The sequence below is a fragment of the Pseudophryne corroboree genome, chromosome 2 (genome assembly GCF_028390025.1).
Source record: "Pseudophryne corroboree isolate aPseCor3 chromosome 2, aPseCor3.hap2, whole genome shotgun sequence".
NCBI lineage: Eukaryota > Metazoa > Chordata > Amphibia > Anura > Myobatrachidae > Pseudophryne > Pseudophryne corroboree.
In genome coordinates, this window is record NC_086445.1 from 832,386,182 (window position 1) to 832,408,104 (window position 21,923).

Genomic DNA, 21,923 nt, shown 5'->3' on the forward strand with positions numbered 1-21,923 from the left:
GCTTACAGTGCACCTATCATCACAAAGCCTACAGTGCACCTATCATCACAAAGCCTACAGTGCAGTGCTACAGTGCACCTGTCATCGCAAAGCTTATAGTACAGTGCACACATTATTGCAAAGCTTACAGTGCCTGATTCAGAAGTGGTTGGAGCTGCTATCGCTGCTGCTTACATAATAGCAGCAGTGACAGCACTAATATGGTAATGCAGCAGGAGGCGTCACGCCTCCTGCATGTATTACTGTTCCGTGCTGCGTTCTAGGAAGCATTATTGAATCATCTGCGACACCATCGGGCGGCTGCGTGTCCCGGCCACCACCGAACCTACCAAGAGGCCAGGAAATCTCCGTTCTCTGCCGTAGATCCTGGCCTCTTCCCTCCCCTGCAACATTGGCGTAACGGTTTTCTCAAAACGGAGTCCACCGCCGGCCCCTCTACATCCTCCACATATGAATAAGGCCCACAGTGCAGTGCTACAGTGTAAATGTCATCACATATCTTGCAGGGCAGAGATATAGTGCACCAGTCCATGGCTGCCAACTAGTAGCAAAGTCACATTAATACCTGCATCCTTCTGATGCTACTAAACATACCCTGAGCTGGTCACAGAAAAGAGCCCCCAAACTTAGTTTATATGGTAAATCTAGTATTTATGTCATGTCAGCAGCTCAATATAATCCAAGCAAAGAGTGTACACAGCATATTACAATGAAATAGAGCAACTTACTGAGCATGGAGTGAGTGATGGGGAATGTGAGGGTTGGTCTGCCAGTCATTCTCCAGCAAGAACTCAGGTATGCCAGCTCAGTCCTGAGCATCTCCACAATCATCCTGCTGTCCAGAGCTAGGTAGAAGTGATGCTGGTCTGTGAACTAGGGAAGGAAGCCGAGGGTCATGTCAATCACCACTGTCCTATTTTATAATATTACTAGCTGGAGTACCCGGCGTTGCCCGGGATTTTAAGAATGTCTGTTTCCAAAAATAAATTTACATATTAAACACACAATATAAATAACATTGTAGATAGCTGAATACCCGTGCTTTGCTATGGGATGAGGATGGTAAGTTAGAATGATAGTTTTTCGTTAATTTACGTTGGTTGGAGATCTAGTATATAGGCATATCTTGCTTCCCTGATGCACTTTGTGTAGTGGCCTGACCCCTTTTTGGTCCCCCAAGGGACCCCACTCTTCCCAAAATACAACTCTCAGTCTGTGGCTTCCTGCTGCCTACATTCCCCTCCTCACATCATGTCAGTGCCCCTGTGAAATTATCGTTTTTTTTTAGTTTCTTATATAGCGCAGCACATTATGTATCTCCTGATATACTCTGTGCTGCTGGGGGACAGTGCTACTTCCATTATATAACTCTCAGTGTGTGGGTTTGTGCTACCTGCATTACCCTCCTCACATCATGTCACTGGCCCTGTCATATGCAGCCCTGTAATCACTGACATATCATGAATGTCCTGATATGATCTGTGCTGCTGGCCCACCCCTAGGGGTGCTAGTGGTATGTTACCCCCACAGTGTTTGTTCTCAGAGTGTAAGTCATTTGTGTAGCAAGTTTGGTGTAAATTGCTTCAGGCATTCCAGAGTTATGCTGTCTGCTGAAAAACTCTGTGCTGCTGCCTCACCCCTAGGGGTGCTGGGGGTGTCTTACCTCCACAGTGTTTGTTCCCAGCTTGTAAGTCATATGTGTACTAAGTTTGTTGTAAATAGATCCAGGCATTCCACAGTTATGCTGCTTCTGAAATACTCTGTGCTGCTGTCCCACCCCCTAGGGGTGCTAGGGGTGTCTAACCCTCACAGAGTTTGTTCCCAGATTGTAAGTCAGATGTGTACCAAGTTTAGTGTAAATTGCTCCAGGCCTTCCACAGTTATGCTGTCTGCTGACATACTCTGTGCTGCTGTCCCACTCCTAGGAGTGCTAGGGGTGTCTGGCCCCCACAGTGTTTGTTTCCAAAGTGAAAGTCATATGTGTATCAAGTTTGTTGTAAATTGCTGCAGGCATTCCAGAGTTTTGCTGTCTGCTGAAATAATCAGTGCTGCTGCCTCACCCCTAGGGGTGCTAGGGGTGTCTTCCCCCCACACTGTTTGTTTCCAGATTGTACAGCATATGTGTACGAATTTTTGAGTACATTGCTCCAACAATTCCGGAGTTATGCTGTCTCCTGATATACTCTGTGCTGCTGTCTCCCCCCTAGGGGTGCTAGAGATTTCTAATTGTTTTAGTTGCGTCCGCCGTGTTTTAATATGCTCGTATGTAAAATGTCACGATCTTCACTTGAAAACTGGGGATTTGTATAGAAAGAAAAATGTCTGGGACAGAAATAAGGATACCATATTGTTATTAGGAAATAAGGATACTATACTGTAATTAGGAAACAAGGATACCATATTGTAATTAGGAAATAAGGATACCAAATTGTGTAGGTGGGGGAAATATTTCTACATGCATACTGGACTTGCTGTTTACCAGTCTACGTAAGGATAATCTCAATTTTATTCACTAAATACTGTACATTTAAAAATACTAAAGCTTATGTACAGTGATTTTATAATATTTGTTTGCTGACACAACAAGGGTCACTTGGAAAGCAGAAAACACCTCCTCCTCTCACTAATGGCTATGACAACTGAGCTCTTTCTAAACATCAACGTTTATCTAAACAGAGTGTGACATTGGTGGTCCGTTCCATTTTTACACCCACCTGCGGAGTAAAAGTAAAGTTCTGATCCCTAATTGTGTACAGTTTGGATGTTCCTAGTACCCCGATGTGACGATATGGGCGCCCACTCAGCTTCATGGCTTTATTAATTCCTGCAAACACGCACAGAGAAACAGTTGGAACACTTATAATAAATTCTTTGGAACATTGTCATTATAGGTAAGTGGTTGGAAGCAGCACAGGCATATCGTGTCACCTAATACTGGTAAGGGTGTGTTAGGTTGTGCAGCTCAACAACAGGGAGAGAGAGAGATTGCGTACGTACGTACACACACACACACACACACATATAAGACAAACAGATCTGAGGGCGCTAAGTGAATGGTACTGTTTCAGGGATGATAATAATACATTAATTTAAAACAAACATATAATTCTCAATTACATAGAATAACATTTATTCATAAAAATACATAGTAAAAATAAGAATTTACTTACCGATAATTCTATTTCTCGTAGTCCGTAGTGGATGCTGGGAACTCCGTAAGGACCATGGGGAATAGCGGCTCCGCAGGAGACTGGGCACAAAAGTAAAAGCTTTCTGACTAGCTGGTGTGCACTGGCTCCTCCCCCTATGACCCTCCTCCAAGCCTCAGTTAGGATACTGTGCCCGGACGAGCGTACATAATAAGGAAGGATCTTGAATCCCGGGTAAGACTCATACCAGCCACACCAATCACACCGTACAACTTGTGATCTGAACCCAGTAAACAGTATGATAAACGTAGGAGCCTCTGAAAAGATGGCTCACAACAATAAACAACCCGATTTTTGTAACAATAACTATATACAAGTATTGCAGACAATCCGCACTTGGGATGGGCGCCCAGCATCCACTACGGACTACGAGAAATAGAATTATCGGTAAGTAAATTTTTATTTTCTCTGACGTCCTAGTGGATGCTGGGAACTCCGTAAGGACCATGGGGATTATACCAAAGCTCCCAAACGGGCGGGAGAGTGCGGATGACTCTGCAGCACCGAATGAGAGAACTCCAGGTCCTCCTCAGCCAGGGTATCAAATTTGTAAAATTTAGCAAACGTGTTTGCCCCTGACCAAGTAGCTGCTCGGCAAAGTTGTAAAGCCGAGACCCCTCGGGCAGCCGCCCAAGATGAGCCCACTTTCCTTGTGGAATGGGCTTTTACAGATTTTGGCTGTGGCAGGCCTGCCACAGAATGTGCAAGCTGAATTGTACTACAAATCCAACGAGCAATCGTCTGCTTAGAAGCAGGAGCACCCAGCTTGTTGGGTGCATACAGGATAAACAGCGAGTCAGATTTTCTGACTCCAGCCGTCCTGGAAACATATATTTTCAGGGCCCTGACTACGTCCAGCAACTTGGAGTCCTCCAAGTCCCTAGTAGCCGCAGGCACCACAATAGGCTGGTTCATGTGAAACGCTGAAACCACCTTAGGGAGAAATTGAGGGCGAGTCCTCAGTTCTGCCCTGTCTGAATGAAAAATTAGGTAAGGGCTTTTATATGACAAAGCCGCCAATTCTGAGACACGCCTGGCTGAAGCCAGGGCTAACAGCATGACCACTTTCCATGTGAGATATTTCAATTCCACAGTGGTGAGTGGTTCAACCAATGTGATTTTAGGAGACTCAACACTACATTGAGATCCCAAGGTGCCACTGGAGGCACAAAAGGAGGCTGTATATGCAGTACCCCTTTGACAAACGTCTGAACATCAGGCACTGAAGCCAGTTCTTTTTGGAAGAAGATCGACAGGGCCGAAATTTGAACCTTAATGGACCCTAATTTTAGGCCCATAGATAGTCCTGTTTGCAGGAAATGCAGGAAACGACCCAGTTGAAATTCCTCTGTAGGGGCCTTCTTGGCCTCACACCACGCAACATATTTTCGCCAAATGCGGTGATAATGTTTTGCGGTTACATCCTTCCTGGCCTTGACCAGGGTAGGGATGACTTCATCTGGAATGCCTTTTTCCTTCAGGATCCGGCGTTCAACCTCCAAGCCGTCAAACGCAGCCGCGGTAAGTCTTGGAACAGACAAGGTCCCTGCTGGAGCAGGTCCTTCCTTAGAGGTAGAGGCCACGGGTCCTCTGTGAGCATCTCTTGAAGTTCCGGGTACCAAGTCCTTCTTGGCCAATCCGGAGCCACGAGTATAGTTCTTACTCCTCTCCGTCTTATAATTCTCAATACCTTGGGTATGAGAGGCAGAGGAGGGAACACATACACTGACTGGTACACCCACGGTGTTACCAGAGCGTCCACAGCTATTGCCTGAGGGTCCCTTGACCTGGCGCAATACCTGTCTAGTTTTTTGTTGAGGCGGGACGCCATCATGTCCACCTTTGGTTTTTCCCAACGGTTTACAATCATGTGGAAGACTTCTGGATGAAGTCCCCACTCTCCCGGGTGGAGGTCGTGTCTGCTGAGGAAGTCTGCTTCCCAGTTGTCCACTCCCGGAATGAACACTGCTGACAGTGCTATCACATGATTTTCCGCCCAGCGAAGAATCCTTGCAGCTTCTGCCATTGCCCTCCTGCTTCTTGTGCCGCCCTGTCTGTTTACGTGGGCGACTGCCGTGATGTTGTCCGATTGGATCAATACCGACTGACCCTGAAGCAGAGGCCTTGCTTGGCTTAGGGCATTGTAAATTGCCCTTAGTTCCAGGATATTTATGTGAAGAGACGTTTCCATGCTTGACCACAAGCCCTGGAAATTTCTTCCCTGTGTGACTGCTCCCCAGCCTCTCAGGCTGGCATCTGTGGTCACCAGAATCCAGTCCTGAATGCCGAATCTGCGGCCCTCTAGAAGATGAGCACTCTGCAACCACCACAGGAGAGACACCCTTGTCCTTGGAGATAGGGTTATCCGCTGATGCATCTGAAGATGCGATCCGGACCATTTGTCCAGCAGATCCCACTGAAAAGTTCTTGCATGGAATCTTCCGAATGGAATCGCTTCGTAAGAAGCCACCATCTTTCCCAGGACCCTTGTGCATTGATGCACTGACACTTGTCCTGGTTTCAGGAGGTTCCTGACTAGCTCGGATAACTCCCTGGCCTTCTCCTCCGGGAGAAACACCTTTTTCTGGACTGTGTCCAGAATCATCCCTAGGAACAGTAGACGTGTTGTTGGAATCAGCTGCGATTTTGGAATATTTAGAATCCACCCGTGCTGACGTAGCACCACCTGAGATAGTGCTACTCCGACCTCTAACTGTTCCCTGGATCTTGCCCTTATCAGGAGATCGTCCAAGTAAGGGATAATTAAGACGCCTTTTCTTCGAAGAAGAATCATCATTTCGGCCATTACCTTGGTAAAGACCCGTGGTGCCGTGGACAATCCAAACGGCAGCGTCTGAAACTGATAATGACAGTTCTGTACCACAAACCTGAGGTACCCTTGGTGAGAATGGTAGATTGGGACATGGAGATAAGCATCTTTGATGTCCAGAGACACCATATAGTCCCCTTCTTCCAGGTTCGCTATCACTGCTCTGAGTGATTCCATCTTGAATTTGAACCTTTTTATGTAAGTGTTCAAAGATTTCAGATTTAAAATCGGTCTCACCGAGCTGTCCGGCTTCGGTACCACAACAGCGTGGAATAATACCCCTTTCCCTGTTGTAGGAGGGGTACCTTGATTATCACCTGCTGGGAATACAGCTTGTGAATAGCTTCCAATACTGCCTCCCTGTCGGAGGGAGACGTTGGTAGAGCAGACTTCAGGAACCGGCGAGGGGGAGACGCCTCGAATTCCAATTTGTACCCCTGTGATACTACCTGCAGGATCCAGGGGTCCACTTGCGAGTGAGCCCACTGCGCGTTGAAATTTTTGAGACGGGCCCCCACCGTGCCTGAGTCCACTTGTAAAGCCCCAGCGTCATGCTGAAGACTTGGCAGAAGCGGGGGAGGGCTTCTGATCCTGGGAAGAGGCTGCCTGCTGCAGTCTTTTTCCCCTTCCTCTGCCCCGGGGCAGAAATGAGTGGCCTTTTGCCCGCTTGCCCTTATGGGGACGAAAGGACTGAGTTTGAAAAGACGGTGTCTTTTTCTGCTGAGAGGTGACCTGGGGTAAAAAGGTGGATTTCCCAGCCGTCGCCGTGGCCACCAGGTCTGACAGACCGACCCCAAATAACTCCTCCCCTTTATACGGCAAAACTTCTATATGCCGTTTGGAATCCGCATCACCTGACCACTGTCGTGTCCATAAACTTCTTCTGGCAGAAATGGACAACGCACTTACTCTTGATGCCAGGGTGCAAATATCCCTCTGTGCATCTCGCATATATAGTAATGCATCCTTTAAATGCTCTATAGTCAATAATATACTGTCCCTATCCAGGGTATCAATATTTTCAGTCAGGGAATCCGACCAAGCCACTCCAGCGCTGCACATCCAGGCTGAGGCGATTGCTGGTCGTAGTATAACACCAGTATGTGTGTATATACCTTTTAGGATATTTTCCAGCTTTCTATCAGCTGGTTCCTTGAGGGCGGCCGTATCAGGAGACGGTAACGCCACTTGTTTTGATAAGCGTGTGAGCGCCTTATCTACCCTAGGGGGTGTTTCCCAACGCGCCCTAACCTCTGGCGGGAAAGGGTATAATGCCAATAATTTATTAGAAATCAGCAGTTTTTTATCGGGGGAAACCCACGCTTTGTCACACACCTCATTTAATTCATCTGATTCAGGAAAAACTATGGGTAGTTTTTTCACACCCCACATAATACCCCTTTTTGTGGTACTTGTAGTATCAGAAATGTTCAAAGCCTCCTTCATTGCCGTGATCATGTAACGTGTGGCCCTACTGGACATTACGTTTGTCTCGTCACCGTCGACACTGGAGTCAGTATCCGTGTCTGGGTCTGTGTCGACCATCTGAGGTAACGGGCGCTTTAGAGCCCCTGACGGTGTTTGAGATGCCTGGACAGGCACTAACTGATTTGCCGGCTGTCTCATGTCGTCAACAGTTTTTTGCAAGGTGCTGACACTGTCACGTAATTCCTTCCACACTACCATCCAGTCAGGTGTCGACTCCCTAGGGGGTGACATCACTATTACAGGCAATTGCTCCGCCTCCACATCATTTTCCTCCTCATACATGTCGACACAATCGTACCGACACACAGCACACACACAGGGAATGCTCTGATAGAGGACAGGACCCCACGAGCCCTTTGGGGAGACAGAGGGAGAGTTTGCCAGCACACACCAGAGCGCTATATATATGCAGGGATAACCTTATATAAGTGTTTCTCCCTTCTATAGCTGCTGTATATGTATATTCTGCCAATTAGTGCCCCCCCTCTCTTGTTTTACCCTGATTCTGTAGCAGGACTGCAGGGGAGAGTCAGGGAGCCGTCCTTCCAGCGGAGCTGTGAGGGAAAATGGCGCTTGTGTGCTGAGGAGATAGGCTCCCTTTTCTCTAACGTCCTAAGTGGATGCTGGGGACTCCGTCAGGACCATGGGGTTTAGCGGCTCCGCAGGAGACAGGGCACAATAATAAAAGCTTTAGGATCAGGTGGTGTGCACTGGCTCCTCCCCCTATGACCCTCCTCCAAGCCTCAGTTAGATTTTTGTGCCCGGCCGAGAAGGGTGCAATCTAGGTGGCTCTCCTGAGCTGCTTAGAATAAAAGTTTAAGTTAGGTTTTTTATTTTCAGTGAGTCCTGCTGGCAACAGGCTCACTGCTACGAGGGACTTAGGGGAGAGAAGAAAACTCACCTGCGTGCAGGATGGATTTGCTTCTTAGGCTACTGGACACCATTAGCTCCAGAGGGAGTCGGAACACAGGTCTCACCCTGGGGTTCGTCCCGGAGCCGTGCCGCCGACCCCCCTTGCAGATGCCGAAGTTGAAGAGGTCCAGAGGTCCAGAAACAGGCGGCAGAAGACTTTCAGTCTTCATAAGGTAGCGCACAGCACTGCAGCTGTGCGCCATTGTTGTCAGCACACTTCATACCAGCGGTCACTGAGGGTGCAGGGCGCTGGGGGGGGCGCCCTGGGCAGCAATGTATTATACCTTTTTTATGGCTAAAATACATCACATATAGCCCTTGAGGCTATATGGATGTATTTAACCCCTGCCAGATCTCACAAACTCCGGGAGAAGAGCCCGCCGTTTTAGGGGGCGGGGCCTATTCTCCTCAGCACACTGCGCCATTTTCCTGCTCAGCTCTGCTGTGAGGAAGGCTCCCAGGCTCTCCCCTGCACTGCACTACAGAAACAGGGTTAAAACAGAGAGGGGGGGCACTTATTTGGCGATATGATTACATATGTGAAAATGCTATAAGGGAAAACACTTGTATAAGGGGTTGTCCCTGTATAATTATAGCGTTTTTGGTGTGTGCTGGCAAACTCTCCCTCTGTCTCCCCAAAGGGCTAGTGGGGTCCTGTCCTCTATCAGAGCATTCCCTGTGTGTGTGCTGTGTGTCGGTACGTGTGTGTCGACATGTAGGAGGACGATGTTGGTGAGGAGGCGGAGCAAATTGCCTGTATTGGTGATGTCACTCTCTAGGGAGTCGACACCGGAATGGATGGCTTATTTAGGAATTACGTGATAATGTCAACACGATGCAAGGTCGGTTGACGACATGAGACGGCCGGCAAATAAATTAGTACCTGTCCAGGCGTCTCAGACACCGTCAGGGGCTTGTAAAAACGCCCATTTACCTCAGTTGGTCGACACAGACAAAGACACGGACACTGACTTCAGTGTCGACGGTGAAGAAACAAACGTATTTTCCTTTAGGGCCACACGTTACATGTTAAGGGCAATGAAGGAGGTGTTATATATTTCTGATACTACAAGTACCACAAATAAGGGTATTATGTAGGGTGGGAATAATCTACTTGTAGTTTTTCCTGAATCAGATAAATTAAAGTGTGTGATGATACGTGGGTTTCCTCCGATAGAAAATTATTGGAGGTATACCCTTTCCCGCCAGAAGTGAGGGCGAGTTGGGAAACACACCTTAGGGTGGATAAGGCGCTCACACGCTTATAAAAACAAGTGGCGTTACCGTCTCCAGATACGGCCGCCATCAAGGAGCCAGCTGATAGGAAGCTGAAAAATATCCTAAAACGTATATACACACATACTGGTGTTATACTACGACCAGCAATCGCCTCAGCCTGGATGTGCAGCGCTGGGGGGGCTTGGTCGGATTTCCTGACTGAAAATATTGATACCCTTGACAGGAACAATATTTTATTGACTATAGAGCATTTTAAGGATGCATTTCTATATATGCGAGATGCGCAGAGGGATATTTGCATTCTGGCATCAAGAGTAGATGTGATGTCCATATCTGCCAGACGATGTTTATAGACACGACAGTGGTCAGGTGATGCAGATTCCAGACGGCACATGGAAGTATTGCCGTATAAAGGGGCGGTCCATCGGACCTGGTGGCCATGGCAACAGCTGGAAAATCCACTTTTGTTACCCCAAGTCACATCTCAGCAGAAAAGGACACAGTCTTTTCAGTCTCAGTCCTTTCGTACCCATAAAGGCAGGCGGGCAAAAGGCCAGTCATATCTGCCCAGGGTTAGAGGAAAGGGAAGAAGACTGCAGCAGGCAGCCCATTCCCAGGAACAGAAGTCCTCCACAGCTTCTGCCAAGTCCGCAGCATGACGCTGGGGCCATACAAGCGGACTCAGGTGCGGTGGGGGGTCATCTCAAGAGTTTCAGCACGCAGTGGGCTCACTCGCAAGTGGACTCCTGGATCCTACACGTAGTATCCCAGGTGTACATTGGAAATTCGAGACGTCTTCCCCTCACAAGTTCCTGAAGTCTGCTTTACCAACGTCTCCCTCCGACAGGGAGGCAGTATTGGGGAAAAAATTCACAGGCTGTATTCCCAGCAGGTGATAATCAAAGTACCCCTCCTACAACAAGGGAAGGGGTATTATTCCACACTATATTGTGGTACTGAAGCCAAACGGCTCGTGAGATCTAAAAGATTTGAACAATTACATACAAGGGTTCAAATCAAGATGGAGTCACTCAGAGCAGTGATAGCGAACCAGGACGATATGGTGTCACTGGATATCAGGGACGCTTACCTACATGTCCAAATTTTGCCCTTCTCACCAAGGGTATCTCAGGTTCGTGGTACAGAACTGTCACTATCAGTTCAGACGCTGCCGTTTGGATTGTCCACGGCACCCCGGGTCTTTACCATGGTAATGGCCGAAATGATGATTCTTCCTAAAAGAAATATGGACGCTTTCCTGATAAGGGCAAGGTCCAGAGAACAGTTGGCGGTCGGAGTAGCACTATCTCAAGTAGTTCTACGACAGCACGAGTGGATTCTAAATATTCCAAAATCGCAGCTTTTTCCGACGACACGTCTAATGTTCCTAGGAATGATTCTGGACACAGTCCAGAAAAGGATGTTTTCTCCCGGAGAAGAAGGCCAGGGAGTTATCCGAGCTAGTCAGGAACCTCCTAAAACCAGGAAAAGTATCAGTGCATCATTGCACAAGGGTCCTGTGAAAAATGGTGGTTTCTTACAAAGCGATCCCATTCGGTAGATTTCACGCAAGAACCTTTCAGTGGAATCTGCTGGGAAAATGGTCCGGATCGCATCTTCAGATGCATCAGCGGATAACCCTGTCTCCAAGGACAAGGGTGTTTTCTTCTGCGGTGGCTGCAGAGTGCTCATCTATGAAAGGGCCGCAGATTCGACATTCAGGACTGGGTCCTGGTGACCACGGATGCCAGCCTGAGTGGCTGGGGAGCAGTCACACAAGGAAAAAAAAAAAAAAAAAATTCCAGGGAGTGTGATCAAGTCTGGAGACTTCTCTCCACATAAATATATTGGAGCTAAGGGCAATTTACAAGGCTCTAAGCTTAGCAAGACCTCTGCTTCAAGGTCAGCCGGTATTGATCCAGTGGGACAACATCACGGCAGTCGCCCACGTAAACAGACAGGGCGGCACATGAAGCAGGAGGGAAATGGCAGAAACTGCAAGGATTCTTCGCTGGGCGAAAAATCATGTGATAACACTCTCAGCAGTGTTAATTCCGGGAGTGGAAAACTGGGAAGCAGACTTCCTCAGCAGGCATAACCTCCACCCGGGAGAGTGGGGACTTCAGCGGGAAGTCTTCCACATGATTGTAAACCGTTGGGAAAAACCAAAGGTGGACATGATGGCGTCCCGCCTGAACAAAAAACTAGACAGATATTGCGCCAGGTCAAGGGACCCTCAGGCAATAGCGGTGGACGCTCTGGTAACACTGTGGGTGTACCAGTCAGGGTATGTGTTCCCTCCTATGCATCTCATACCAAAAGTACTGAGAATCATAAGAAGGAGATGAGTAAGAACGATACTCGTGGTTCCGGATGGGTCAAGAAGGACTTGGTACCCGGAACTTCAAGAGATGCTCACGGAAGAACCGTGGCCTCTACCTTTAAGAGAGGACCTGCTCCAGCAGGGGCCTTGTCTGTTCCAAGACTTACCGCGGCTGCGTTTGACGGCATGGCAGTTGAACGCCGGATCCTGAAAGGGCATTCCAGATGAAGTCATCCCTACCCTGGTCGAAGCCAGGAAGGATGTAACCGCAAAACATTTTCACCGCATTTGGCGAAAATATGTTGCGTGGTGTGAGGCCAAGAAGGTCCCTACAGAGGAATTCCAACTGGGTCGTTTCCTACATTTCCTGAAAACAGGACTGTCTATGGGCCTAAAATTAGGGTCCATTAAGGTTCAAATTTCGACCCTGTCGAATTTCTTCCAGAAAGAACTGGCTTCAGTGCCTGAAGTTCAGACGTTTGTAAAAGGGGTACTGCATATACAGCCTCCTTTTGTGCCCCCAGTGGCACCTTGGGATCTCAATGTTGTTTTGAGTTTCCTAAAGTCACATTGGTTTGATCCACTCACCACTGTGGAATTAAAATATTTCACATGGAAGGTGAAGATTCTATTAGCCCTGGCTTCAGCCAGGCATGTGTCAGAATGGGCGGCTTTATCATATAAAAGCCCTTACTTAATTTTTCATTCTGACAGGGCAGAATTGAGGACTCGTCCTCAATTTCTCCTTAAGGTGTTTTCTGTTTTTCACATGAACCAACCTATTGTGGTACCTGCGGCTACTAGGGACTTGGAGGACTCCAAGTTACTTGACGTTGTCAGGGCCCTGAAAATATATGTTTCCAGGACGACTGGAGTCAGAAAATCTGACTCGCTGTTTAGCCTGTATGCACCCAACAAGATGGGTGTTCCTGCTTCTAAGCAGACGATTGCTCGCTGGATTTGTAGTACAATTCAGCTTGCACATTCTGTGGCAGGCTTGCCACAGCCAAAATCAGTAAAAGACCATTCCACAAGGAAGTGGGCTCATCTTGGGCGGCTGCCCGAGGGGTCTCGGCTTTACAACTTTGCCGAGCTGCTACTTGGTCAGGGGCACACCCTGACTGAGGAGGACCTGGAGTTCTCTCATTCGGTGCTGCAGAGTCATCCGCACTCTCCCGCCCGTTTGGGAGCTTTGGTATAATCCCCATGGTCCTGACGGAGTCCCCAGCATCCACTTAGGACGTTAGAGAAAATAAGAATTTACTTACCGATAATTCTATTTCTCGTAGTCCGTAGTGGATGCTGGGCGCCCATCCCAAGTGCGGATTGTCTGCAATACTTGTACATAGTTATTGTTACAAAAATCGGGTTATTCTTGTTGTGAGCCATCTTTTCAGAGGCTCCTTCGTTGTTATCATACTGTTAACTGGGTTCAGATCACAGGTTGTACGGTGTGATTGGTGTGGCTGGTATGAGTCTTACCCGGGATTCAATATCCTTCCTTATTATGCACGCTCGTCTGGGCACAGTATCCTAACTGAGGCTTGGAGGAGGGTCATAGGGGGAGGAGCCAGTGCACACCACCTGATCCTAAAGCTTTTATTATTGTGCCCTGTCTCCTGCGGAGCCGCTAAACCCCATGGTCCTGACGGAGTCCCCAGCATCCACTACGGACTACGAGAAATAGAATTATCGGTAAGTAAATTCTTATTTTCGGCGGCCTTTTCTCCCGCTTTTTTTAGGAAAACTGGCAGGGGTTAAATGCATCCATATAGCCCAGGAGCTATATGTGATGCATTTCTTTAGCCATATAAGGTTTAAAACATGTTTCATTGCGTCTCAGGGCGCTCCCCCCCAGCGCCCTGCACCCTCAGTGACCGGAGTGTGAAGTGTGCTGAGAGCAATGGCGCACAGCTGCAGTGCTGTGCGCTACCTTATTGAAGACAGGAACGTCTTCTGCCGCCGATTTCTCCGGACCTCTTCGCTCTTCTGGCTCTGAAAGGGGGCCGGCTGCGCGGCTCCGGGACCCATCCAGGCTGAACCTGTGATCGTCCCTCTGGAGCTAATGTCCAGTAGCCAAGAAGCCCAATCCACTCTGCACGCAGGTGAGTTCGCTTCTTCTCCCCTTAGTCCCTCGATGCAGTGAGCCTGTTGCCAGCAGGACTCACTGAAAATAAAAAACCTAAGTCTAACTTTTACTCTAAGCAGCTCAGGAGAGCCACCTAGATTGCACCCTTCTCGGCCGGGCACAAAAATCTAACTGAGGCTTGGAGGAGGGTCATAGGGGGAGGAGCCAGTGCACACCAGCTAGTCAGAAAGCTTTTACTTTTGTGCCCAGTCTCCTGCGGAGCCGCTATTCCCCATGGTCCTTACGGAGTTCCCAGCATCCACTAGGACGTCAGAGAAACTAGAGATGAGCGGGTTCGGTTCTCAGAGAACCGAACCCTACCGGACTTCACCATTCGAGCCCGGATCCGAGTCAGGCTCAGGTTTTCCCGCCTGACTCGGAAACCATAATGCGGCAAAACGTCATCATCACGCTGTCGGATTCTTGCGGGATTTGGATTCCATATAAGGAGCCGCACGTCGCGGCAATTTTCACTCCAGTCTCGGAGAGTGTATAGAGAGGACGTGTCCTCAGTGTTCAGTGTCTGTGTGGGGGCGGGAAAGTGGGGTGGCGAGTCTTGTGCTGTGTTGTGCAGACCAGTCCAGTGTAGTCAATGTATTGTGCTGCATCAGTCCAGCCAGTCACAGTGTTGGTGTTCTCTGCTGCCATATATCCAGTGTAGCTGTATAAAGTGGTGCTGTGTTGTGCAGACCAGTGGTAGTGTCCTGTCTCATCAGTAATTCCAGTGATGATATACGCTGCTGCTATATGTCCACTGTGCAGTATAATAATTATAACAACAACCTGTTGTGCTGTATCAAACCAGTGGTAGTGTACTGTCTCATCAGTCATTCCAGTGACGATATACGCTGCTGCTATATGTCCACTGCTGCCGTATAATAATTGTAACAACAACCACAAGTCTCTTACAGTATTGTTGTGTTGTTCTGCATTAGACCAGTGGTAGTGTCCTGTCTCATCAGTCATTCCAGTCATTCCTGTGCCGCATATTGGGGATAATTCCGAGTTGATCGCAGCATCAAATTTGTTAGCAGTTGGGTAAAACCATGGCCCTCATTCCGAGTTGTTCGCTCGGTATTTTTCATCGCATCGCAGTGAAAATCCGCTTAGTACGCATGCGCAATGTTCGCACTGCGACTGCGCCAAGTAACTTTACTATGATGAAAGTATTTTTACTCACGGCTTTTTCTTCGCTCCGGCGATCGTAATGTGATTGACAGGAAATGGGTGTTACTGGGCGGAAACACGGCGTTTCAGGGGCGTGTGGCTGAAAACGCTACCGTTTCCGGAAAAAACGCAGGAGTGGCCGGAGAAACGGTGGGAGTGCCTGGGCGAACGCTGGGTGTGTTTGTGACGTCAACCAGGAACGACAAGCACTGAAATGATCGCACAGGCAGAGTAAGTCTGGAGCTACTCTGAAACTGCTAAGTAGTTAGTAATCGCAATATTGCGAATACATCGGTCGCAATTTTAAGAAGCTAAGATTCACTCCCAGTAGGCGGCGGCTTAGCGTGTGTAACTCTGCTAAAATCGCCTTGCGACCGATCAACTCGGAATGAGGGCCCATGTGCACTGCAGTGGGGGGCAGATATAACATTTGCAGAGAGAGTTAGATTTGGGTGGGTTATTTTGTTTCTGTGCAGGGTAAAGACTGGCTGCTTTATTTTTACACTGCAATAAAGATTTCAGATTGAACACACCCCACCCAAATCTAACTCTCTCTGCAAGTGTTATATCTGCCACACCTGCAGTGCAAATGGTTTTGCCCAACTGCTAACAAATTTGATGCTGCGATCAACTCGGAATTACCCCCATTGTCTCCTATAACTCCCAAAAAATAATGGAGAAGAAAAATTTTGAGTGATTTATAATTATTAATTACAGTGATCTTGCCAATTAATTCCAGTGATTTGGACGTATAATTCCAGTTGGAATTGTTTGTGTCACTTGGCTTAGTCATACAGCTACCTCATTGCACCTCTTCGACATCTTTGCATGAGGTGCTGTTTGGGGCCTAGTTTTTGAAAAGTGCCATCCTGTCTGGCACTGCCGTATGAGTCCAGGGGTACTGCTGTATTAGTCCTGGGGTACTGCCATATAAGTCCACCAATTGCAGATTTTTTTTAAAGTGACTGGAGCGTGCTGGAGATGCTGTCAGTGGACTGAACAATTGCGGCGCACTCTCGACATTCAGCCACTGCGTGACACTACTAGATGGGCCAGGTGGTTATGTCGCTTAGCTTAGGCCTACAGCAACCTTGGTGCACCTTTTTTTCTTCTTTGCATCATGTGCTGTTAGAGGCCTTTTTTTGATATCTGCCCTCCAGTCTGCCACTGCAGTGCCACGCCTAGATGGGCCAATTGTTTGTTTTGCTTGGCTTAGTCATACAACTACCTCATTGCAATTATTTTTCTTCTTTGCATGATGTGCTGTTTGGGGCCTTTTTTTATATCTGTCCTCCTGTCTGACACTGCAGTGCCACTCCTAGATGGACCAGGTGTTTGTGTTGTCCACTTGTGTCGCTTAGCTTAGTCATCCAGCAACCTCGGTGCAACGTTTTGGCCTATAAACAATATTGTGAGGTGTGAGGTGTTCAGAATAGACTGGAAATGAGTGGAAAATAAGAATTTACTTACCGATAATTCTATTTCTCGGAGTCCGTAGTGGATGCTGGGGTTCCTGAAAGGACCATGGGGAATAGCGGCTCCGCAGGAGACAGGGCACAAAAGTAAAGCTTTTACAGGTCAGGTGGTGTGTACTGGCTCCTCCCCCTATGACCCTCCTCCAGACTCCAGTTAGATTTTTGTGCCCGGCCGAGAAGGGTGCAATTCTAGGTGGCTCTCATAAAGAGCTGCTTAGAGAGTTTAGCTTAGGTTTTTTATTTTACAGTGATTCCTGCTGGCAACAGGATCACTGCAACGAGGGACAGAGGGGAGAAGAAGTGAACTCACCTGCGTGCAGGATGGATTGGCTTCTTGGCTACTGGACATGAAGCTCCAGAGGGACGATCACAGGTACAGCCTGGATGGTCACCGGAGCCACGCCGCCGGCCCCCTCACAGATGCTGAAGCAAGAAGAGGTCCAGAATCGGCGGCTGAAGACTCCTGCAGTCTTCTTAAGGTAGCGCACAGCACTGCAGCTGTGCGCCATTTTCCTCTCAGCACATTTCACACGGCAGTCACTGAGGGTGCAGGGCGCTGGGAGGGGGGCGCCCTGGGAGGCAAATGAAAACCTTTAAAAAGGCTAAAAATACCTCACATATAGCCCCAGAGGCTATATGGAGATATTTACCCCTGCCTAAATGTACTAAATAGCGGGAGACGAGCCCGCCGAAAAAGGGGCGGGGCCTATCTCCTCAGCACACGGCGCCATTTTCTGTCACAGCTCCGCTGGTCAGGAAGGCTCCCAGGTCTCTCCCCTGCACTGCACTACAGAAACAGGGTATAACAGAGAGGGGGGGCAAAATAAATGGCAATATATTAATATAAAAGCAGCTATAAGGGAGCACTTAATCATAAGGCTATCCCTGTCATATATAGCGCTTTTTGGTGTGTGCTGGCAGACTCTCCCTCTGTCTCCCCAAAGGGCTAGTGGGTCCTGTCTTCGTATAGAGCATTCCCTGTGTGTCTGCTGTGTGTCGGTACGTGTGTGTCGACATGTATGAGGACGTTATTGGTGTGGAGGCGGAGCAATTGCCAAATATGAGGATGTCACCTCCTAGGGGGTCGACACCAGAATGGATGCCTTTATTTGTGGAATTACGGGATAGCTTCAACTCGCTTAAGCAGTCGTTTGCCGACATGAGGCGGCCGGACACTCAATTAGTGCCTGTCCAGGCGCCTCAAACACCGTCAGGGGCTGTAAAACGCCCCTTGCCTCAGTCGGTCGACACAGACCCAGACACAGGCACTGATTCCGGTGGTGAAGGTGACGAATCAACCGTATTTTCCAGTAGGGCCACACGTTATATGATTTTGGCAATAAAGGAGATGTTACATTTAGCTGATACTACAGGTACCACTAAACAGGGTATTATGTGGGGTGTGAAAAAACTACCAGTAGTTTTTACCGAATCAGAAGAATTAAATGACGTGTGTGATGAAGCGTGGGGTGCCCCGATAAAAAACTGCTAATTTCAAAGAAGTTATTGGCTTTATACCCTTTCCCGCCAGAGGTTAGGGAGCGCTGGGAAACACCTCCTAGGGTGGACAAAGCGCTAACACGCTTATCAAAACAAGTGGCGTTACCCTCTCCTGAGACGGCCGCACTTAAAGATCCATCAGATAGGAGGATGGAAAATATCCAAAAAGGTATATACACACATGCAGGTGTTATACTACGACCAGCTATTGCGACTGCCTGGATGTGCAGTGCTGGGGTAGTTTGGTCAGAGTCCCTGATCGAAAATATTGATACCCTGGACAGGGACAATATTTGACTGTCGTTAGAACAAATAAAGGATGCATTTCTTTATATGCGTGATGCACAGAGAGATATCTGCACACTGATGGAGTGAGTGGAATGAGTGGAAATGATTGTTATTGGGGTTAATAATACCGTAGGAGCAAAATTACCCCCACATTCTGTGATTTTAGCTGTTTTTATGTTTTTTTCAAAAATCATCCAGATCCAAAACCAAAACCAAAACACAAAACACGAAAAATGCACGCCGCACATCTCTAAGTAAAACATATACAGCATCTGTATGATTTTACAGAGGACGTCTTCGGATATATCAGGGTTTATATTTAGTTATTAGTGTGTTTCTTTGTTGGCATAAATTGAACATGCGACACAGAAGTAGAACAATAGATATGTCAATCTACTGTTCTACTTCTGTGTCGCATGCTGAATTTATACCAACAAAGAAACACACTAATAACTGAATGTAAAACCTTATATATTCGAAGACGTCCTCTGTAAAATCATACAGATGCTGTATATGTTTTACTATGTATTTTTATGAATAAATGTTATTCTATGTAATTGAGAATTGTTTGTTTTAAATTAATGTATTATTATCATTGAAACAGTACCATTCACTTAGCGACCTCAGATCTGTTTGTCAGATGTTTGTCCTGAACCTTGGCTAACAGGAGGCTCTTCTAGAGGTGCAGCCTTGATTCTCTTGGCACCATTGGGTACCCATACGCCCACCTCCCACTGAGTGTAATGAGAGTCAGCAGCAATGTGAACGGATAAACGCACCAAGTGGGTCATTCCGACCTGATCGCACGCTAGGATTTTTCGTTGTGTAGAAATCAGGTCACTACTGCACATGCGTATGCACCGCAGTGCGCAGTTAAAAATAAAAAACTAAGAAATCAAATGTACATAAGTATTCACAGCCTTTGCGCAATACTTTGTTGATGCACCTCTGGCAGCAATTTCAGTATCAAGTCTTTTTGAATATGATGCCAGAAGCTTGGCACACCTATCTTTGGGCAATTTTGCCCATTCCTCTTTGCAGCACCTCTCACGCTCCATCAGGTTGGATGGGAAGCGTCGGTGCACAGCCATTTTTAGATCTCTCCAGAGATGTTCAATCGGATTAAATTTTGGGCTCTGGCTGGGCCACTCAAGGACATTCACAGAGTTGTCCTGAAGCCACTTCTTTGATATCCTGGCTGTGTGCTTAGGGTTGTTGTCCTGCTGAAAGATGAACCGTCGCCCCAGTCTGAGGTCAAGAGCGCTCTGGAGCAGGTTTTCATCCAGGATGTCTCTGTACATTGCTGCTTCATCTTTCCCCCTCTCCTGACAAGTCTCCCAGTTCCTGTCACTGAAAAACGTCCCCACAGCATGATGCTGCCACCACAATGCTTCACTGTAGGGATGGTATTGGCTTGGTGATGAGCGGTGCCTGGTTTCCTCCAAACATGACGCCTGGCATTCACGCCAAAGAGTTCAATCTTTATCTCATCAGACCAGAGAATTTTATTTCTCACAGTCTTAGAGTCCTTCAGGACGGGCTGCCATGTGCTTTTTACTAAGGAGTGTCTTTTTCGTCTGGCAACTTTACCATACAGGCCTGATTGCTGCAGAGATAGTTGTCTGTCTGGAAGGTTCTCCTCTCTCCACAGAGGAATGCTGTAGCTCTGACAGAGTGACCATCATCAGGTTCTTGGTCACCTCCCTGACCAGGACCCTTCTCCCCCGATCGCTCAGTTTAGATGGCTGGCCAGCTCTAGGAAGAGTCCTGGTGGTTCCGAACTTCTTCCATTTACAAATGATGGAAGCCACTGTGCTCATTGGGACCTTCAAAGCAGCAGATATTTTTCTGTACCCTTCCCCAGATTTGTGCCTCGAGACAATCCTGTCTCGGAGTTCTACAGACAATTTCTTTGACTTCATGCTTGGTTTGTGCTCAGACGTGCACTGTCAAGTGTGGGACCTTATATAGACAGGTGTGTGCCTTTCCAAATCAAGTCCAATCAACTGAATTTACCACAGGAGGACTCCAATTAAGCTGTAGGAACAGCTCAAGGATGATCAGTGGAAACAGGATGCACCTGAGCTAAATTTTGAGCTTCATGACAAAGGCTGTGAATACTTATGTACATGTGATTTCTTAGCTTTTTTTATTTTTAATAAATTAGCAAAATTCTCATAAATTTTTTTTCACGTTGTCATTATGGGGTATTGTGTGTAGAATTTTGAGGGAAAAAATTAATTTATTCCATTTTGGAATAAGGCTATAAGATAACAAAATGTGGAAACAGTAAAGCGCTGTGAATACTTTTCAGATGCATTGTATGTGTGCAGACCCCCGTGTTTTGGTTATACAGTAATTCATAATCGTTTTGGTTTGGTTTTGTCAAAACCACCCTCGAGTATTTTGGCTTGGATTCGTTTTCTTTTGGTTCCTTTTTGGAATCCTTTAAAAACGATAAACATTGATTAAAAAAGAAAAATTATAAAAAGCAATAAAAAACCCCAGCTAAAGTCATAGAATTTGTATCTGCTTAAATGCAATCCAAAACCCGAGTTAGGTTTTTAAACGCAAATTACAAACTGACAACAGATCCGAGCCGAGACTTTATTTTACTCGGAACGCCAAAGTGATTCCGAACAAGGACTCGATTCTACCCGGAAACACTAAATTCGGGTGTTTTCGTATTTCAGGAAAACTGAACTGCACATCTCCAGTATTCACATACAGTATTAGCTCTCATATCCCTCCCATTATCTGTTTCATACAGTAACTATGTTTTACGCAACACTTTACAGGTAATATCCATTCATCCAGTATGTGTATATAAACTTATTTTTGCACAGCAGAAGAAATCTTTTAGGGAGGACAGAAACCTCCCGTGAAGCAGAAGGGTCCATGGGAGCTTAATCTGGATTTTCAGTATGAATACAGATCGTGAAAGTGGGTTCTCACGATCCTTCTGAGGTTTTGGGTTTTAAGCAAGAGGTGTCAGAAAAGTGAAGGATTCCAAATACAATGGAACAATTTGTATTTTAGCTTTAGTAGCCCTTAGTAGGTTGTAAAAGCAAGGTTATCTGGCGCTGAAGAATATTTTACAGATATTGGGCCTTATTCAGTAAGGATAGCAAATTATGATAATTAACAGAATTTGCTATCCTTTTCCTAGCATGCAGGGGGCCCCCAATCGCTGGGCAAGCCCACCCAGCATGCTAACCCCCCCCCCCCCTACTCCCTCGACAAGCAGATCATATCGCAATTTCTGCTTGTTAGCAGAAACAGAGGACGGCCCCTGCAGGCACAGCTTAACTGCACCCGAAGGAGTCCCGCCGCCACGTTCTTTATTGCGGCAGCTGCATGTGAC

The 21,923-nt window shown here is 47.3% G+C and overlaps 1 protein-coding gene across 3 annotated transcripts in view; it reads right to left on the reverse strand.

Moving 5' to 3' along the window:
* The window catches only part of PHKA2 (phosphorylase kinase regulatory subunit alpha 2), a 212,000-nt gene that overhangs the window by 101,553 nt on the left and 88,524 nt on the right, over positions 1-21,923 (reverse strand). For all 3 annotated transcript variants that reach the window (XM_063955725.1, XM_063955724.1, XM_063955723.1), the window contains exons 16-17: positions 2,715-2,824; positions 729-873 (exon numbers count right to left, since the gene is read on the reverse strand). In XM_063955725.1, coding sequence (XP_063811795.1) covers positions 729-873; positions 2,715-2,824 — 255 coding nt within the window. The remainder of the gene's footprint in view (positions 1-728; positions 874-2,714; positions 2,825-21,923) is intronic.